The sequence below is a fragment of the Mytilus californianus genome, unplaced genomic scaffold, assembly GCF_021869535.1.
Source record: "Mytilus californianus isolate M0D057914Y unplaced genomic scaffold, xbMytCali1.0.p SCAF_40, whole genome shotgun sequence".
Lineage (NCBI taxonomy): Eukaryota > Metazoa > Mollusca > Bivalvia > Mytilida > Mytilidae > Mytilus > Mytilus californianus.
The window spans coordinates 1,805,897-1,824,357 of NW_026262691.1; the positions used below are offsets into that span (position 1 = coordinate 1,805,897).

Here is an 18,461-nt window from a genome sequence, read left to right on the forward strand (position 1 = left end):
TTTTTGGCCCCTAATTCCTTAACTGTTGGTACCATAACCCCCAAAATCAATCCCCACTTTCCTTTTGTGGTATTGAACCTTATTTTAAAATTTCATTGAGATCCATTCACTTAAACTAAAGTTAGAGTGCGAAAACTAATGTGTCTTCGGATGACGACGCCGGACGACGACGACGCCAACGTCATACCAATATACGACCACAAAATTTTTTTGCAGTCGTATAAAAAGGAGTTCTTAATTAAGAAATAAACTGATTCGCTGAGCGCAGCTGGATACACCCGCAGAGGTACTACCCTGAACAGCTGGGGCAAAAATGGACACAATATTCAAGCTTGATACAGGTCTGAATTTGGATTGTAATTAAATATTTGACATATTATAGTTTCTGAATAAATGTAGTCAATGAACTTGAAATCGGTTATATGAATTGAATTTATATTCAATTAAAGATTTCTTGCTGTTGTGCAATACTTAATAAATCTGTTGCCAGACTATAAACAAATAAAGTTCAATTTCTTCTCAATGTCATATTTGAAATTTATGAAAATCAATAGGGAGATTACATCAATAGCTATAAATAATTCACCAAAGTTTCATGTGAACTGCTTAAAGCATTTTTGAGTTGTTGTCCAAAACCTGGAAAATCCCCCCTTTTTTAATGAATAAAACCCCATAACTCAGAAATGTAAAATCTAAAATTTATAAAATTCTAAAGGGAGCTTACGGATTGATAATTTAGTCTTAGATGCAAGATTTTTTTATCAGTTGTTAGTGGCTTTGAACTAGCTGTCAGTAACTGCGAGTACTCTCAGATTTGTACTTAGTGTCTTTTTGTTGTTTGGATGTACAACTACCCGACCACGTCCACTTGTATTTGTATTTATCCATCTGATGAGTTTAGCCTCTTTCAACTGATTTTTATAGTTCTTTCTTATATTGTACTGTTACACCACTGTCCCAGGTTAGGGGGAGGGTTGGGATCCCGCTAACATGTTTAAGCCCGCCACATTCTGTATGTACATGTATGTGCCTGTCCCAAGTCAGGAGCCTATAAAAGTGTAATTCAGTGGTTGTCGTTTGTTTATGTGTTGCATATTTGTTATATTTGTTCATTTTTTTACATAAAATAGGCCGTTAGTTTTCTTGTTTGAATTGTTTTACATTGTCATTTCTGGGCCTTTTAGAGCTGACTGTGCGGTATGGGCTTTGCTCATTGTTGAAGGCCGTACTGTGACCTATAGCTGTTAATTTCTGTGTCATTTGGTCTCTTGTGCATGTGTGGAGAGTTGTCTCATTGGCAATCATACCACATCTTCTTTTTTATATTTACATCAACAGATATAAAAAATTCACCAAAGTCAAGGTGAGACAACAAAACTTAGTTGTAAGATCTCTGAAATTTTTTACAGGGTACGAGTTTTTCTCATTGTTGGAGATTGTACGGTGACAGTAACACCTGTAACTGCTTAAACCCATTTCTTATGCACTTTAGTTTGATAAACTCACTGAATATCATACCACATCTCCTTATTTTTATATGCATTACAATTTACATGTGCATGTAATTGTAAATATATATATATCAGAACAAAATTCATTGCGTCACTTTTATTTATGCATCCTTTGGCACAATACAAGTTCTAAAATTACACAACATAAAACAACTAAATGTTATTTCAGATGAAAGTTTTGTTTCAGTTCCATTCATAGGATTTATTAGAATTTTGTATGTTTTGCCAAGTCCAATAATTCGCTCTATGTGACATAGAGATATAGTTGACTAAACCACCAGGTGTCGAACATTCAAGAATTTTCAGTGTTTCTGTTTTTATTTGATGAAAAGGTTGCCTGAGCTCTAGGAGCTTTAGGTTTTATCACGGGATATTCTGTGCTGTCAATAATAATCCAAGTCGTAGGAAACTTTAATTTGAAGTTGGATGGTGAAAAATACCTGACTAAACCACTAGATGGCCAAGTGTTAGCCTCACACCACTGTTTAGACATAAAAACAATCCATGTATACACAATATTCTTAACACTAGATTCAATCTAGAATCTAGACAGTTCAAAGTTGGTTGTATGATGCCTCAATTTCATCAAAGTCATAAAAAAACTGATTTTCAACTGACACCCTATCAATTTGAAAATATATGTATCTCAAACAATGTGCTGCTGGACCAAGTGTGGTCAAAACAAATAAAAATTTAGTATACAACTCTAAACCGGTATAAAAATGCATGGCTGTGTCACGTGTCTTCATTTCAAAATTCTCTGCTGAAAACATAGGCATTGATGGTGTTTGCGTAATTCCATCTGTGAAGCTCAACATTAGCTCGGCAGTTGCTGGTGGACATGTACAGTCATAAATCCTTTCTGCAGTATGAATGACTTCTTCAGGAAAACCAACTTTACAATCAAAACTTTCCTCTAGATTTCTACTACAATATTCATCAAGTTTAGTTCTTTTGTTTTCACAGGAAACTGCCCTGATTTTTCTTTTTGCGGACGATTCAGTCTCTTGCTTGGTCCAGGAAAATAGGCTGGGAATTGCAGTAGACTTAAGTCTCTGTATGGTGGGTTTGCGCCCTGAAAAAGGTTATAAAACATTAGATTTTTTATAATTAAATGAACTTCCATTAGCAATGTATACTTTGTACTACCTGGCAAAATATTAACTAGATTTATTCATTACAATCTGGATAAAACTATGTTTGCCTGATTCAATGTATGTTATGTAAATCCAAAGGACAAACAATGAGAGACTTATGCAACAAACGTACATTGTTTGTACCTAAATAACTATAATATAGATGAGAGCATGTCATTGTTTTGTTCCTGTTAACATTGTCATTGATATTTTTCAAGAAAGTCTATGAGGCATAGCTTATGCATTCCTGTCATTACTACATTAGCATAATTACTGCTAAAATAATTCTCAGTATGATATACCTCTTGTAAGAAATCATTATAATTGTAGCAATCACCAAAAAATCTCAAACAGATCACATTGAATCATAATCCAAAAAATTATGACGTCTTGAATTACCCACCACCTTTTATTCTAAAACGATAATTGCGGTTGTAAACAGACTTTGGTTTATTCGCATGGAGATTACATATATAACTATAAGATAAGATAAGATAAGATAAATTTTATTATCCAATTTTGGGCCCCGAGAGGCATAAAGATTATAACAAACAAAGAAAGAAAATCCAATGAATGACAGAATAAATATCAAATCAAATTACAAATTGTTAGAATATATAATAATGATATATATATAATCTTTATAATGGTAAACCCTTTTTTCCATATGTTGCAGCTGGGGAAAATACACACAAAAAATAAAAATATTGTAATGTACTATATATGTATATATAATTTGCAATGCATATAAATCAGTGCATAAATCAATTACTTATGTTTATTATTAAGACAAGACAATAGTTTTGCTCTTTTATCAAAGCTCTTTACTAGACTATATATTTCACAAAGAAAATAGAGTTTTACCATGAATAGTTTCCTGCACGTAGTCTTTTTCAGTAAAACGTGCCTTGCAAACAACAGCTGATTGAGATGGACTCCACGATATCATCGTGTTCTCGTCCAATCTGCGTATGGGCCATGGCGTTGATCCAACTTTTCCTTCTTTTTAAGTCATTTGGAAATGCATGTCCTCCTCTTAAATGACATCCAGGTACACAACAACAAGTACTTGGCATCGTTAATTAAAAATATAACTGAAATAGTTGCACAGTGCAGAAACCGGAAGAAGAGGAACAGGATCCGCTACCACGGCGCCACCTATTCAGGAACGATAATTTGCTACTTTATATAACTGCGAAAATAACGTTAGACGGGTTCACGTGCATAAACAGAAATGCGCTTTAAATTGTATAATATAATTCATGTTCGGTCGACCTTTAATTATTATATCAACGACTGAAATGATTTATAAACATCTAGATTGCAGATAACACTCGAAATTAACCAGAGCTCTTTCCACACGGAATTCAAATAATTCTAGTTTGTCAATCGGTTGACTGCTTATAATGCAAAATACTAATATATCAAAAGTTTTTAAAACTAACAAAACACAATGATCGTTTCTCTATTTCCCAATGTAAATGAAATGAAACAAAAAACATTTTATATCGCAATAAGAAGAGGAGAGAATTCAACATTTCCGGATCTACTTGGAGTCTAATGACCCCCCACGTAGATAAGTTGGATATCGCGGAAGGAAGGATTAACCCGGCAACTAGAAAGGCATTAAAGCACTGCCTTTAAAAATGAAAATCGCAACATTTGATAACAGTATGATAATGAATTTTTGTTTAAAGTCCAGTGGCAAATATTACATGCACATCACAAGGAGAGCATGTTGATTTTTATATGAACGCTGCTTTGTATACTGGCCATCATTCTGAGCCGGATTTTTGACATGCAAGTTCACAAGGTAACAGGCCACAGGAAGACATGTTACCTATAACCCGGACAGTTTTCTGACCGAGCGGACACGAGTTTATTCTTACTCCTAAAAGCCGCGTGTTTAGAGGGGAAGTAGCAAATACAAATTTTTGAATTTTTTTTTTACCTGGCCGTTGATCAAACCACGACCTCCTGCATTCGAGACGATCACACTACCATGCGATCACTGACCGGGCAGTCAATGAATAAGAAGATACAAGTTAAACATTCCTTGTTTCTTAAATGTACTTCTTAAGTTGTCTCTGGTGTGGCTGGTGGTTTTTACGCCATACTATGCAAAACATAAAATTGTATTCATAATTTGCAATTAAGAGTAAAATTAAAAAACTCAATTACAAAGTCAATGGGGTGGTAACTTCAAGATTTGTTTTAGTACTACTTCGTCTATTTGTAATGGTAAATAAGAAATTCTGCCTCTAATGCATCAAATTAACTTTAATTTTTCGTTTGAATTGTTTTAAATTTGTCATTTCGGGGCCTTTTATAACTGACTCTGCGGTATGGGTTTTGCTCATTGTTGTAGGCCGTACGGTGACCTAAAGTTGTTAATTTCTGTGTCATTTGGTCTCTTGTGGAGAGTTGTCTCATTGGCAATCATACCACACCTTCTAGTTTTTATATTTAAGCATATTTTATTTGTTAGACGGTATTGAAAAAATGTTACCTCCTCTACCTTACATCAAAGTTCGTACACTCTAACAATAAACCGTGTTGGGATGGCAATACTATATTAGTATAGTTAATTATATATATAGTTAAAAACATGTTTATGTTTCTACGAGTGACCTTTTAAACGATAACACATCCGGTCAGAATGGGGACGTTAAATCCGATGCCTCGTGTAGAGAGAGTGCCACGCTATTTGCACGTAAAGAGCCCTTTTAACAACTCTTTGAGGGGTCCGTAGGTGGCCTGTTGCAAGGCACAATTTCTGTCCCTATCTAAAACACCTTCATTTTCCAGTGGCAGTCTAAATTTCCCGACCTTCATCCCGGTCGGTCTCTATTACAGGACCTACCTATTGTATTTGTTGTTAATTTTTTTTAAATTCAGTATTTTACTGACAAATGGACTCACCTTTTAAGTCAACATTACACTTTTACACTAACAATCGCAGGCGTGACACAGGGTTCCGCTGAACCCCTTACGATTTTTTTTCAATAAAAATTTACATAGAACAAAAGTTTGTTTTTAAAACTCAAGGTTGTATCCCGTCCTATTTTTAACTGGAAACCAACATTTTTTTAAATCTCCCCTCCCCCTCCCCCCCCCCCCTCCCCCAAAAAAAAAACAACACCTACAACAGATGGTCAAGGCGTACTATATAATCGGTGATAGAATGCTTTTGTATCTTTAATTTATACATTTTAGACATACTTTTGATACTTTTAATAGATGTATTATAGGATGATGTAGCACACATTATAAATTATAGGTACCCTGGTAGATGTATCATAGCTGTAGGACACATTATATACTATAGGTACCCTGGTAGATGTATCATAGCTGTAGGACACATTATATACTATAGGCACCCTGGTAGATGTATCATAAGAAGATGTAGGTCACATCATATACAGTAGGTATCCTAATAGATGTTTTATAGGATGTTGTAGCACACATTATAAATTATAGGTACCCTGGTAGATATATCATAGGATGGTGTAGCACACATTATAAATTATAGGTGCCCTGGTAGATATATCATAGCTGTAGGACACATTATATACTATAGGTACCCTTGTAGATGTATCATAGGATGTAGGACACAGTATATACTGTAGGTACCCTGACAGATGTATCATAGGATGGTGTACCACACATTATATACTGTAGGTACCCTGATATATATGTATCAAAGGTGTAGGACACATTTAATATATACTGTAGGTACCCTGATAGATGTTTCATAGGTGTAGGACACATTTAATATATACTGTAGGTACCCTGATAGATGTATCATAGGTGTAGGACACATTTAATATATACTGTAGGTACCCTGATAGATGTTTCATAGGTGTAGGGCACATTATTTACTGTAGGTATCGTGATGGATGTATCATAGGTGTAGGACACATTATATACTGCAGGTACCCTGATGGGTGTATCATAGGTGTAGGACACATTATATAATGTAAGTACCCTGATGGGTGTATCATAGGAAGGTGTAGGACACATTATATACTGTATGTACCCTGGTAGATGTATCATAAGTGTATGGCACATTATTTACTGTAGGTACCTTGGTATATGAATCATAGGTTTATGACACATTATTTACTGTAGGTACCCTGATAGGTGTATCATTATAAGGTGTAGGACATTATTTCGTAGTGCATTTCTTTTAGAAAATAAATGGAAATTAAAAAAAATCCCACCTTCGCTTTCTCAATAATATTTTTACAGTGTGGTGTACTACTTTTGGGACAAATTATAGTAAAGTTATAAAAAACTCAAAATATGGACAATTTTATGTTAAAGGGGTCTTGAATTCTTTTGACAGCTTCAGAGATACTTGTTTTTAACCTTTTTCAGTTGGACCAAATCACTACTTTACTTTAAAATTCATGACCCCAATTTGTTTACAGTGTAGTTTCATCCCCCTACTTGTTATTTGAAACATGAAGAAATAAATTTGGAAAGGGTATTAAAAAGTAGCAAATAACAAACTGTCCACACTAGGGACTATATTCGTAGACAACAAAAATCATGGGACGATAACTCTGTTCCCGGACCAATATTGACTATGGTTACCTCATGTCATCTTACACCGCTGTTCATATATTGACTAAGGTACCTCTGGTCACCTTACACTGCTGTTCATATATTGACTAAGGTTACCTCTGGTAACCTTGGACACATATTGACTATGTTTACCTCTGGTCTAGTTACAATGATGCTCTGGTCACATTACACACTCATTTAATTTGGTTACCTCTAGTCACTTTGTACATATATTCACTTTGTTGACCTCTGGTCACCTTACAATTATGCTCACATAACACAATCATTCACTTTGGTTACTTCTGGTCACCAAACACATATATTGATGTTAGTTGCCTTGGGTCATCTTACACAGATATCGACTAAAATTTCCTCTGGTCACCTTACACAGATATAAACGTCGGTTTTGTCTAGCAACCTTATTAACAAATATGTTTATTTTGTTTACCTCTGATTTCCTAATAAATATTTTTGTTACTTCTAATCACTTTACACTCATATTGACGTACGTTGGTAACCCTGGTCACCTTACATCTATATGTACTTTGGTTACCTCCGGTCATCTTGGAAATCTCTTGACTATGTTTACTTCTGGTCACCTTGGACACATATTGACTATGTTTACCTCTGCTTACCTAGGAGGTATCACATTTGTAATAAGTTTTCCGCAGATACAGCCAAACTTCAACCCAGTCTTTGTATCTATGAAAGAATTTAGTGAAGGTTTTAAGTAATTTGTGGTAACGAAATCCTTGACTTAATAATTTACTGTAGTCCATAGATTACATTCATTGAAATCCAAAACATCACTTAAGACTCGGGCATAGCAAACGCGTTGGGATATATAAACACCGTTTGATGGTGCCAAAGGAAGATCACTGTCCAAAAAGGGAAATTAAAAACAGTGAATCCGTCCTTTTATGTGTAATTTTTGTGCAGAAATTCCCATGAAAACTGAAATATCTAGATCTAGGAAAACATGTTTTACAGTAGCTGGTTGAACAGTTCTCTCTAAAACCATTGACCATTAGATTCCGAATCAACACAGTGAATAAATTAAAGATAAAAAAATATGTCTCCAAGGTATGTTGCTATTGATGAGTTTTTAAGACAGACATGGTATATCTTTCTTTTTAACGTGTAAGCTTCTTGCGGCTTTGGCCTCTGGAACCCATAAAAGGGCTCTGTCATGGACCCGCTGTGGACTGTTGCGGTCACCAGGCACCTCGCCGAGGTTCGGGCATACACTCAAAAATTGCCTAGCTACGCCGCTGGTTTTATCGTTTGAATTGTTTTACATTTTTCATGTCATTTGGTCTCTGGTGGAGAGTTGTTTCATTGGCAATCATACCACATCTTTTTATTTTTATATGTACAGCTTGCATGCAATCATTCCATACACGAAATATAATTGACCTGTAACTTATAGGATCCCAGAAATAGACCAAACCACAAAAACAAAACAATGATCAATGACTGAACATGATAGTGATATCAAGGTCAGAGGAAACATGCCAGTCGGACAAGTACACCTTACAATCATTCTAAACACCAAATATAGTTGATCTATAGCTTATAGTATCTGAGATACGGACTTACTACAAACAGTTTACATAATCACCACCACCGCAGCCTAATTGTAATCCCCTTAAGTTTCGCCTTCTGTGACTTTCATCGCAGGCAGAACAAAAAAATCAATCTTTTTCTTTAGATGCTATTTGTTGATCTTGAAAGTTAGCTTCAGTTCAAGAAGTAAAGTACTAAAATATTAATCAATATATGTCTGTCTCGCTTTTGAGACATAAATGTTGCAGGCTTGACAATGACTGATAGGGCCTCTGCTACGTAACATAACCCACAGTAAGTCTTATCTGTATGTCTGTTATCCACAAAAGACAAACAACAAGAGCCTACCCAAGAACTGGCGGACATAATCCAATATTTTGCATACTGCACCCTGAACTTTCGTTCTTAGGTACTCTAGTAGGCCACATATAGGCCTAACCAGAACATTATAGACCTGCAAAGTCTTTGCTGCATGTCGAATGCCTTCTTGTCATTCTATAACACTTCCATAAAAGGTGGAAAAAGCAAATTAGCAACCAAAAGGGCACAAAACAGCAAATAAATGGATTCTTTCCCTGAAATACAGTTCACAGCTGGTTAGAAAATATTGAGGTACATAAATGACTTCTAGAGTCTCTACTACATCACATAACTCGTAGCAGAGACATATAATACAGTATACTAAATTTATTTCTGTTATGTATCAGAAAATCAACTATCTGTTCTCAACACCAATTTCTCAAAACAATGAAAGTATAATGCCAAAGGAGTGAAATTACAGGATTTATGACTTAGGATACATTTTTATTTCACTAGGAAATCAAGGTATTACATTGCAACACATGCAATAATTGTATTTACAGTTATAAAAAATCAGACACCTAATTCATTGTGTATAAAGTTCTTTTTTGAGACAAATTCTATTGAAATAAGTAATATACTAATGAATTACAAATATTCTATATGTGCACATTGTGACAAGCAAAACATAAACTATATTATACAACTTCAATATGGTAAAACTGATCAGTGGCAAATCAAAAGGTTACAAATCATAATTCATTATACATGTTATAGTATGATTATTTTGTAAATTAATGAAACAAAAATTCAACAATCATAAAAATATAACAATAACATTTTTATACAATGCCATTTTATAATATGCTTAAAATCGGTAAAGTGCTTGAGCAAATATATGAAATGAAGAAAATTAATGGGTGTATAAAAATCGTATAATATTTAAGCCAATATACATTTTTAGTCAACTTATAATTATAAATGATAACTTCAATTACATGCATCAAGTGTATATGTTCATGGTATAATGCTGAGAACTATGTAAAAAAATATCATAAATATAATATATATGTATATACAATTTTCACAGAGAGAGATGTTTCTGTCTTAAACAGAACTAACATTAATATAAAACTTGTAAGAAGTGACATTTTAAAAACTACATAAGAGTATAAAATTATATATGAAAACAGCAACATCCAATATGTTCTATGTCTATCCGATCAGCATAATTCTCTTAAAAATGTCATTGAACTTGCATTTTGTTTACATTAAATTAAGTAATTTTGATTTTTTTCAAAATATCAAATGCAAAAAACTGGGCACTTCAATTCCTATGAAATACCACAAACTATTTTACCTGAGATTTTTGTTTTACTTAATAGTCCAGAATTTTACTTTGATATAAATTATGATATACTTTGTTTTTGACTTTTATATCATAAAGGGCCACAACAAAATAATATTCTTTCCTATATTTAATGATGACAAGGAATAAACTTGGTAATACCTTTAATAGTCCACAAAAACTTTCATGAATGTCAATGCAATAAATTTTTTTATTACAGGAGTATTATATTTTATCCTTCACTCGTATTAATTATACTTTCAACCTTCCAAATATTTTAAGAGACCTTTATTTAAAGTGTACTATGTTTTGTATCTATCAGCAAGAGTAAGCATTTCTGACTATGTGCCTGTCTGCTGATAAGGAAAAGACATTTATGGCTATATGCCTGTCTGTTGATTAGGAAAAGACATTTTTTTTTTTTTAACTTTTGATTTTTTTATTTCCAACAACATATACATGACATACATACAATATAAAACAATAAGATATATACAATGTCATTATTATAAATACATCTTAATTGGAAATATTTTACATTTTCTATTGAAAAGATAAAAAAAAAAAAAAAAAAAAAAAAATAAAAATTAATAAATAAATAAATAAATAATGATAATTAACAGATTGGAGTGGGGGGTAAAGAAGAAGGGAAAAAAATAAATAAAAAAACAAAAGGATTATCCAGTTACATCCCTATCTATATTTTAAATATCAAATATTTATGTTGAAAAATATTAGCAAAATTAACTAGACATATTTCTTTCATAACTGCAATCAACACAGATCAAGTACATAACATGACAATAATATTTTCTTTAAAATAGATTATAATTTAAAAGTCATAATTTATTGTAACAAAAATAGACATTAGCTGGTATTCAATAAAAGTTTTTCAAAAACATTCCATGCATTGTCAAATTCAGTTATCTTTTTATTTTTTACAGCTATCATACTCTCTAATTTATACATATCTTTCAGCTTTATTATAGCTGCTTGCAATGAGAGATTCTTTTTAAAGCGTCTAGAACTATACACATATTGTTTAATATAAAGAAAAATCATGTTGTATGGGTTGTTGGGGAATATCTTGGATAAGTCTCCAAAAAGAAAGTTTAATTTATTCATTGGGAGACATTTATGGCTTTATGCATGTCTGTTGATTAGGAAAAGACATTTATGGCTTTATGCCTGTCTGTTGATGATGAAAAGACATTTATGGCTATGTGCCTGTTTGCAGATTAGGAAAAGACATTTCTGACTTAGGCCTGTCTGTTGATTGGGAAAAGACATTTCTGGCTATGTGCCTGTCTGTTGATTAGGAAAAGACATTAATGGCTATGTGCCTGTCTGATGATTATGAAAAGACATTTATGGCTATGTGCCTGTCTGTTGATTATGAAAAGACATTTATGTCTATGTGCCTGTCTGCTGATTAGGAAAAGACATTTATGGCTATGTGCCTGTCTGCTGATTAGGGAAAGACATTTCTGGCTATATGCCTGTCGGCTGATTAGGAAAATGTGCCTGTCTGCTGATTAGGAAAAGACATTTCTGGCTTTGTGCCTGTCTGCTGATTAGAAAAAGACATTTATGGCTATGTTCCTGTCTGCTGATTAGGAAAAACATTTGTGGCTATGTGCCTGTTTGCTGATTAGGAACAGTCATTTCTGGCTATGTGCCTGTCTACTGATTAGAAACAGTCATTTCTGGCTATGTGTCTGTCTGCTGATTAGGAACAGTCATTTCTGGCTATGTGCCTGTCTACTGACTAGGAACAGTCATTTCTGGTTATGTGCCAGTGGGCTGATTAGGAACAGTCATTTCTGGCTATGTGCCTGTCTACTGATTAGGAACAGTCATTTCTGGCTATGTGCCTGTGGGCTGATTAGGAATATGTGCCTATCTGCTGATTAGGAAAAGACATTAATGGCTATATGCCTGTCTGCTGATTAGGAAAATACATTTCAGGTTATGCCTGTCTCCTGGCTAAGAGTTATCATTTCTGGCTTAGTGACTGACTCCTTTAAGTATCTCTTGTTTTTGTTTCTGTATCCTGGACAAGATTACATTTGTCATCATCAATTTTTCTAGAACTCAAAACTATTCTAGACTCAAATAATACCTTGTTCAAAATCTCCTTAATAAAACATTATTGTCAGAATAGATTTCCCACTTTGACACATGTTTGAAGCTTTACACCTAGATAAGTTTATTAGATTGTTGGGACCCATAAATATTTGTCTGACAAAAATTACTAAGAAACAATAGTATTTAGGTTTTGTCAATTCAACTGTCAAATAAACCATTGATATGTCCATGGCCTCAAATGTTGGATTTATAACTGATCAAGAAATAGGCTGTTGAATTGACTGTTTTCATGGCTCTTGGTCATAAAATGTTACTTAGTATTTGGAGTACAAAGTTTATGCTTGAAACACCAAATCCAGTATTTTGACTGGTTAAATTTCGAGTCTGAGTACAATAATGGTACTCGAAATTTTGTTGACAGCAAGGCCTGTATTGTGAAGGTAACCATTGTGGTACTTAATTAGAGGTGTGATAATTAAATTCACTTTCAGCATCAGTAACAAAATTTTAAATTTGAAAAGAATTGGTCTGATAAATGGTAAATAAGTTATTGCATGGAAATGACACAAATGCCACATTTTCCATCAAATCTTTGTCAATCAAGGACAATAATTCCTGAAGTTCAAGAGTTAAACTCATCAATATGAAATTTGACCTCTATTTGGTCATCAGTTGCAACAAATAAGTTTTAAAAGCCTTGATTTCACGGTTCATAAGTTATAATATTGAAACAACAGAAGCTGCTTGCTCATTCAACCCTAAATCAATCCATTTGCAGAGAAGTGGAGTTTTCCAACAGGAACAAGATTATTTTTATTTTGGGTTGTTTATGAAAATAGTCAATATCAAACTTGATCTCCATTTTGACATCTGTAGTAACAACATATCAAATTTTCAAAGGTTTAAATGATTCATAAGTTATTGCACAGAATATCATCATGATCATGGAGCCATCCACCATTACCCCAACCGTGTATAACCCAAAATGAAAAAATGGATTTATAAAAGGTTTATATTTTCAATATGGAGGTTAAATGATACTTTGTTATACATTTGTACCTATATGTTTCAACTAATCTGTTGAATCATCTTCTGGGGTATCTTCTCTTGAAGAACACTGGTCAAATTTTTCATTACAGATATTTAAATCATCAAATACACAACCTGAAATATGTTTCCGGGTACTCTTCCTCATCTCAATAATTTCAATCATATCATCAGTGATAGGAAGAAAGGTGTGTCTTTCTGATTTAGATAAAATCTCAACAGTTTTCAGAAATAATGATACAACAGGACAATCATCATCAGAAAGGGAAATATCTCCAAGGTGAGCATACTTTGCTGTTATAGGTTTAGAGTGATTTTGGTGATTAAATCCTAGCTCCCTTGTAATATTACTTCCACAAATCATCATCATTTGATGCATTTCAACTGGCCAATCTATCTGTCCAACATACACCTGTAACAACAGAAAATATCCGTAAAAATATAATATTTAGAAAAAAGCTAGACAAACTATGATCTATACTGTACTGAGCTTAGATACTTGAATCTTTTTCAAATCATAATTTATGTGATTCATACTAATGAACTGTTATCACAGTGGTATGTCTTGCCTTTTTGTTATTTTGATAGATAAATGCAAATAGTGTCCTTGGAAATGCATACCAAATATCATTAACCTACCACTAGTGGTTCCCCATAAACTGACCTAATCACAAACTAATACACATTAACTAAGTAAAAGTTTCATAGTCAATAGACCATGACAGAGGGGACAGGGACAAATAATCTCCGTAATTATTAGATGTGCCAATGATTATACAACTGCATACCAAATATCACAAGAAATGATTGTAACAGAATGCTGTTGCGAAGTCTCCCAAACGAAGCTCCCATAATTCGTCATTCCCAGGGTCGCCTGAAATTGGGCAAAGTCCAGTGAAAATTAGTTTGGTCCAGTAAAGTTATATGCATTAGTGATGCCTCGGGACCGACCCTGTATATCATTCTAATCATCTTGGCATAACAAACCAGAATATATATGGTTTACGGGTTGGAATCTCGACCATTTACAAGATATTAGATCATTGGGGGTGGGGGGACCCCTGGGGGACTGACCCTAAATATCTTTCGAATCTTTGTGACATGACGAACAGGAATATATATGGTTTAGGGGTGGGGATCTCAACCATTTGCAAATTATTAGAACTTAATCAAATGGCAGGGGTGGGGGTGATCCCTAGGGACTGACCCTACATATCATTCAAATCTTCTTGACATGATGAATAAGAATATATATGGTTTAGGGGTGGGGATCTCGACCATTTACAAGATATGAGAACATTTGGGGGTAGGGGGACCTCTGGGGACTGACCCTATATATTATTTGAATCTTTGTGACATGACAAACAGGAATATATATGGTTTAGGGGAGGAGATCTCAACCATTTACAAGATATTAAAACTTTCTCAAATGGCAGGGGTGACCCCTGGGGACTAATTCTTTACTTCATTTAATGTGCAGTATCATGACTAACCGGAATCTATATGGTTTAGGGGTGGGGATCTCGACCATTTAGAAGATATTAGAACTTTCTCAAATTGCAGGGGTTTGGGTGACCCCTAGGGACTAATCCTTTTTTTCATTTGATGGACTGTATCATGACAAACAAGAATATATATGGTTTAGGGGTGGGGATCGCAACAACTTACAAGATATTAGAACTTTCTCAAATGGCAGGGGGTGGGGGTGACCCCTGGGGACTTACCCTTTATTTCATTTGATGTGTTTTATCATGACAAACCAGATAATATAAGGTTTAGGGGTTGGAATCTTGACCACTTACAAAATATTAGAACTTTGTCAAATGGCAGGGGGTGGGGGTGACCCCTGGGGACGAACCCTATATTTCATTTGATGTGCTTTATCATGACAAACCAGAATATATATGGTTTAGGGGTGGGGATCTTGACCACTTACAAGATATTAGAACTTTGTCACATGGCAGGGGGTGGGGGGTGACCCCTTGGGACGAACCCTTTATTTCATTTGATGGACTGTATCATGACAAACAAGAATATTAAATGGTTTAGGGGTGGGGATCTCGACCATTTACAAGATATTAGAACTTTCTCAAATGGTAGGGGGTGGGGGTGACCCCTAGGGACTTACCCTTTATTTCATTTGATGTGCTTTATCATGACAAACCAGAATATATATGGTTTAGGAGTGGGGATCTTGACCATTTACAAGATATTAGAACTTTGTCACATTGCAGGGGTAGGGGTGACCCCTGGGGACGAACTCTTTATTTCATTTGATGTGCTTTATCATGTAGAACATTTTCAATTATAAAGATTGTACCAGCCTGCACCATTAGCCACTAGTCTGATGCCAGTAAAATTTAATTCTGGCTAGTAAATTTTTTAGGCAGATAAGGAAAATATCTGTATTTTGTCTTCAGACTAGTTGTTGGAAAAGATTTTGATGCAGGCTATGTACCCATGTGATCTACTTTTAGCCAAGTGATGGCAAAAGCTAACACAGGCCCTTCAGGCCAGGTGAGCTTAAAAAGGGAGAGATCTAAATGCAATAATTTCATGAGAATCCTAAGGGAAACTAGTTTAAAATCAATCTGTCTATTTCTTAATCTCCTTCACATCAAATTGGTAAAACAATTTGAGTTGTTTCAAACTATAAAGCACAAAATGGTTGACTTGAGAAATGAGCTTCTGGTCAACCGTATAGTTCATAAGACGGATTGAAGCTGTCTTTTCCCAAAACCAAATATTTGTTAATATAAAAATCTTGAAATATCAAATCATGATTTAAACTCTATATATATATCTGGTTTAAAGTGATGCTAGACATGCTAGAAGAAAATGAATATAAAATTGACTGTTTTCTCTATGTTTGTAACTCTCTGTTTATGCTAAATTTGGTTATAGCACAGACTTCCCTCTTCTAATGCTGACTGCATCCCTATTTTGGATGTTTTACAGTTTTAATAAATGGAAATCACTTTAGAAGCGCTGGCCTGGTGTCTTCTGAATTACACTAAAATGTATTAAAACTTTAGGACAACCTTACTTACCTGAAATACTCCTCTCGAAGCTACCTTAATAACATAGCAATGAGTTGTTGATCTTCCACCACTCAATGTATAAAACATTGTTTGATGTATGCTATCTTCAAGGTCAGGTTTCGAACACTGCAAAATGATGAGGAAGAAATTATGGCTCATCAAAAACAAACAATCAAAATTACTTTATTAAAAAGTGTAATTTTTTTAAGTGGGGTATCATTTTTGTGTTAATTTTTATTACGAATGTAGACGCTGTCTTATGAAATTGACATATATTTCTATTGAAATAGGCATGACATTACAGTTTATGCAAAATGCCAGTCTGACATTAATTTATCTGTTCTTGACCAATTGCCTGTCTATATGTAATGAGCCAGTTCTGTGGCTCATTAGTTTTTTTTAGATCGGTAAAAAAAATTAAAAAATAACTTTTATGTATAAAAAAAATCCTGATCCTTTACTAATAATGGCAAGCAGAGATACAGTCAGGTTCATATCCAGAATGTGCTTCCAATTGAACTACTCAAATATAAGGCATTGACAAAAAAAAAGAATTTTCTTTAAACTTTTTAATATCTTACATGTCTTATAAGAAATGTAAGCATGAGATCACTAACAATGTTATTTTCCATATATTTCTATTTCAAGGTGAATAACTCCTGTAAAAACGTATGTCGGCACTCTTCCAAGGCCTTACTGATATAAACGTCATAAAAATTTGACATGAAATGTAGGTGTGAGAGTGCTTATGAATTACATTTCAAAGAAACATTACTCCTTTAAAAAAAAAAATTTCAGCACTGATTTTGAAACTCAATTATGACGTTGCTGCTATAAACCTATTATTAAATTTCATAACAATCCTACAAGAATGAAAGCTTCAGAGCTTTAGCAATGCAATTTTCTTTATAATTAATATTTCCAAGGGCATAACTCTTTTATAACAGTTGATCACCACTGATTTTCCAACATTGCTGATATAAAGCTTGGATCATGTTGATATAATTATAAATTCATAAATATCTGGCAAGAACTGTGTACACTTGAGAGTGTTTAAACACTTGTTCGGCTGTTTTCTGCTCTTTGGTCGGGTTGTTGTCTCTTTGACACATTCCCCATTTCCATTCTCAACTTTATTATTATAATGCAATTTTCTATAGAAATTATATTTCCAAGGGGCATAACTCTATTAAAAAAAGTTGATTGGAACTGATTATCGAAACCCATCCAAGGCGGATATAATCATTGTCAGAAATAAAAATCAAGCAAAAATTATAGACATGTAAGAGTGTGTTCAATACAATTTTCCAAATAAATAATATTTCTAAGGGCACATGCAACTTGATATTAGTAATGATTTTGGGACTTGTCTGAGACATTGCTGATATGAACCTCTGATATACATGTAAGTTTGATAAAAATCGGACCTGAGCATGTTGAGAGAGCGCCCCCGTTTGCATATAACCTTATAAAGGGATATAACTCAAGAACTGTAAAAGTGACCCAAGGCAACCCAATTTTTTACTTGATCTGAGCTTTGTGGTTATAAGAGTTTTTATAAGTTTCACAACATTTAGTTGAGGCAAACTTACATTAGAGAACAGAAACGAAAAATTCGGCAATTTTTCCATTTGTAAAGGAGCATAACTCAAGAACGGTATAAGTGAAACCACCAAAATTCAAACTTGATCTGTAATTTGTGGTAATAAGCATTGTGTATAAGTTTCATAACAATTGGTTGAGGCAAACTAAAGTAAGAGAACGGAAATGAAAAAATCAGCATTTTTTCCATTTGTAAAGGGGTAGAACTCCAGAACGGTAAAAGTGACGCCACCAAAATTCAAACTTAATCTGT

At 33.9% G+C, this 18,461-nt stretch overlaps 2 protein-coding genes across 2 annotated transcripts; both read right to left on the reverse strand.

Moving 5' to 3' along the window:
* Positions 1-1,593: 1,593 nt before the first annotated feature.
* Positions 1,594-3,909, reverse strand: LOC127699769 (uncharacterized). The gene is made up of 2 exons (XM_052203125.1): positions 3,512-3,909; positions 1,594-2,586 (listed from the first exon to the last, which is right to left on the reverse strand). Exons 1-2 carry the CDS (start codon positions 3,594-3,596, stop codon positions 2,066-2,068), a joined length of 606 nt encoding a protein of 201 aa, XP_052059085.1. The 5' UTR covers positions 3,597-3,909; the 3' UTR covers positions 1,594-2,065.
* Positions 3,910-12,884: 8,975 nt separating this feature from the next.
* LOC127699771 (uncharacterized) lies at positions 12,885-16,725 on the reverse strand. The gene is made up of 2 exons (XM_052203127.1): positions 16,616-16,725; positions 12,885-13,977 (listed from the first exon to the last, which is right to left on the reverse strand). Exons 1-2 carry the CDS (start codon positions 16,691-16,693, stop codon positions 13,591-13,593), a joined length of 465 nt encoding a protein of 154 aa, XP_052059087.1. The 5' UTR covers positions 16,694-16,725; the 3' UTR covers positions 12,885-13,590.
* Positions 16,726-18,461: the final 1,736 nt, after the last annotated feature.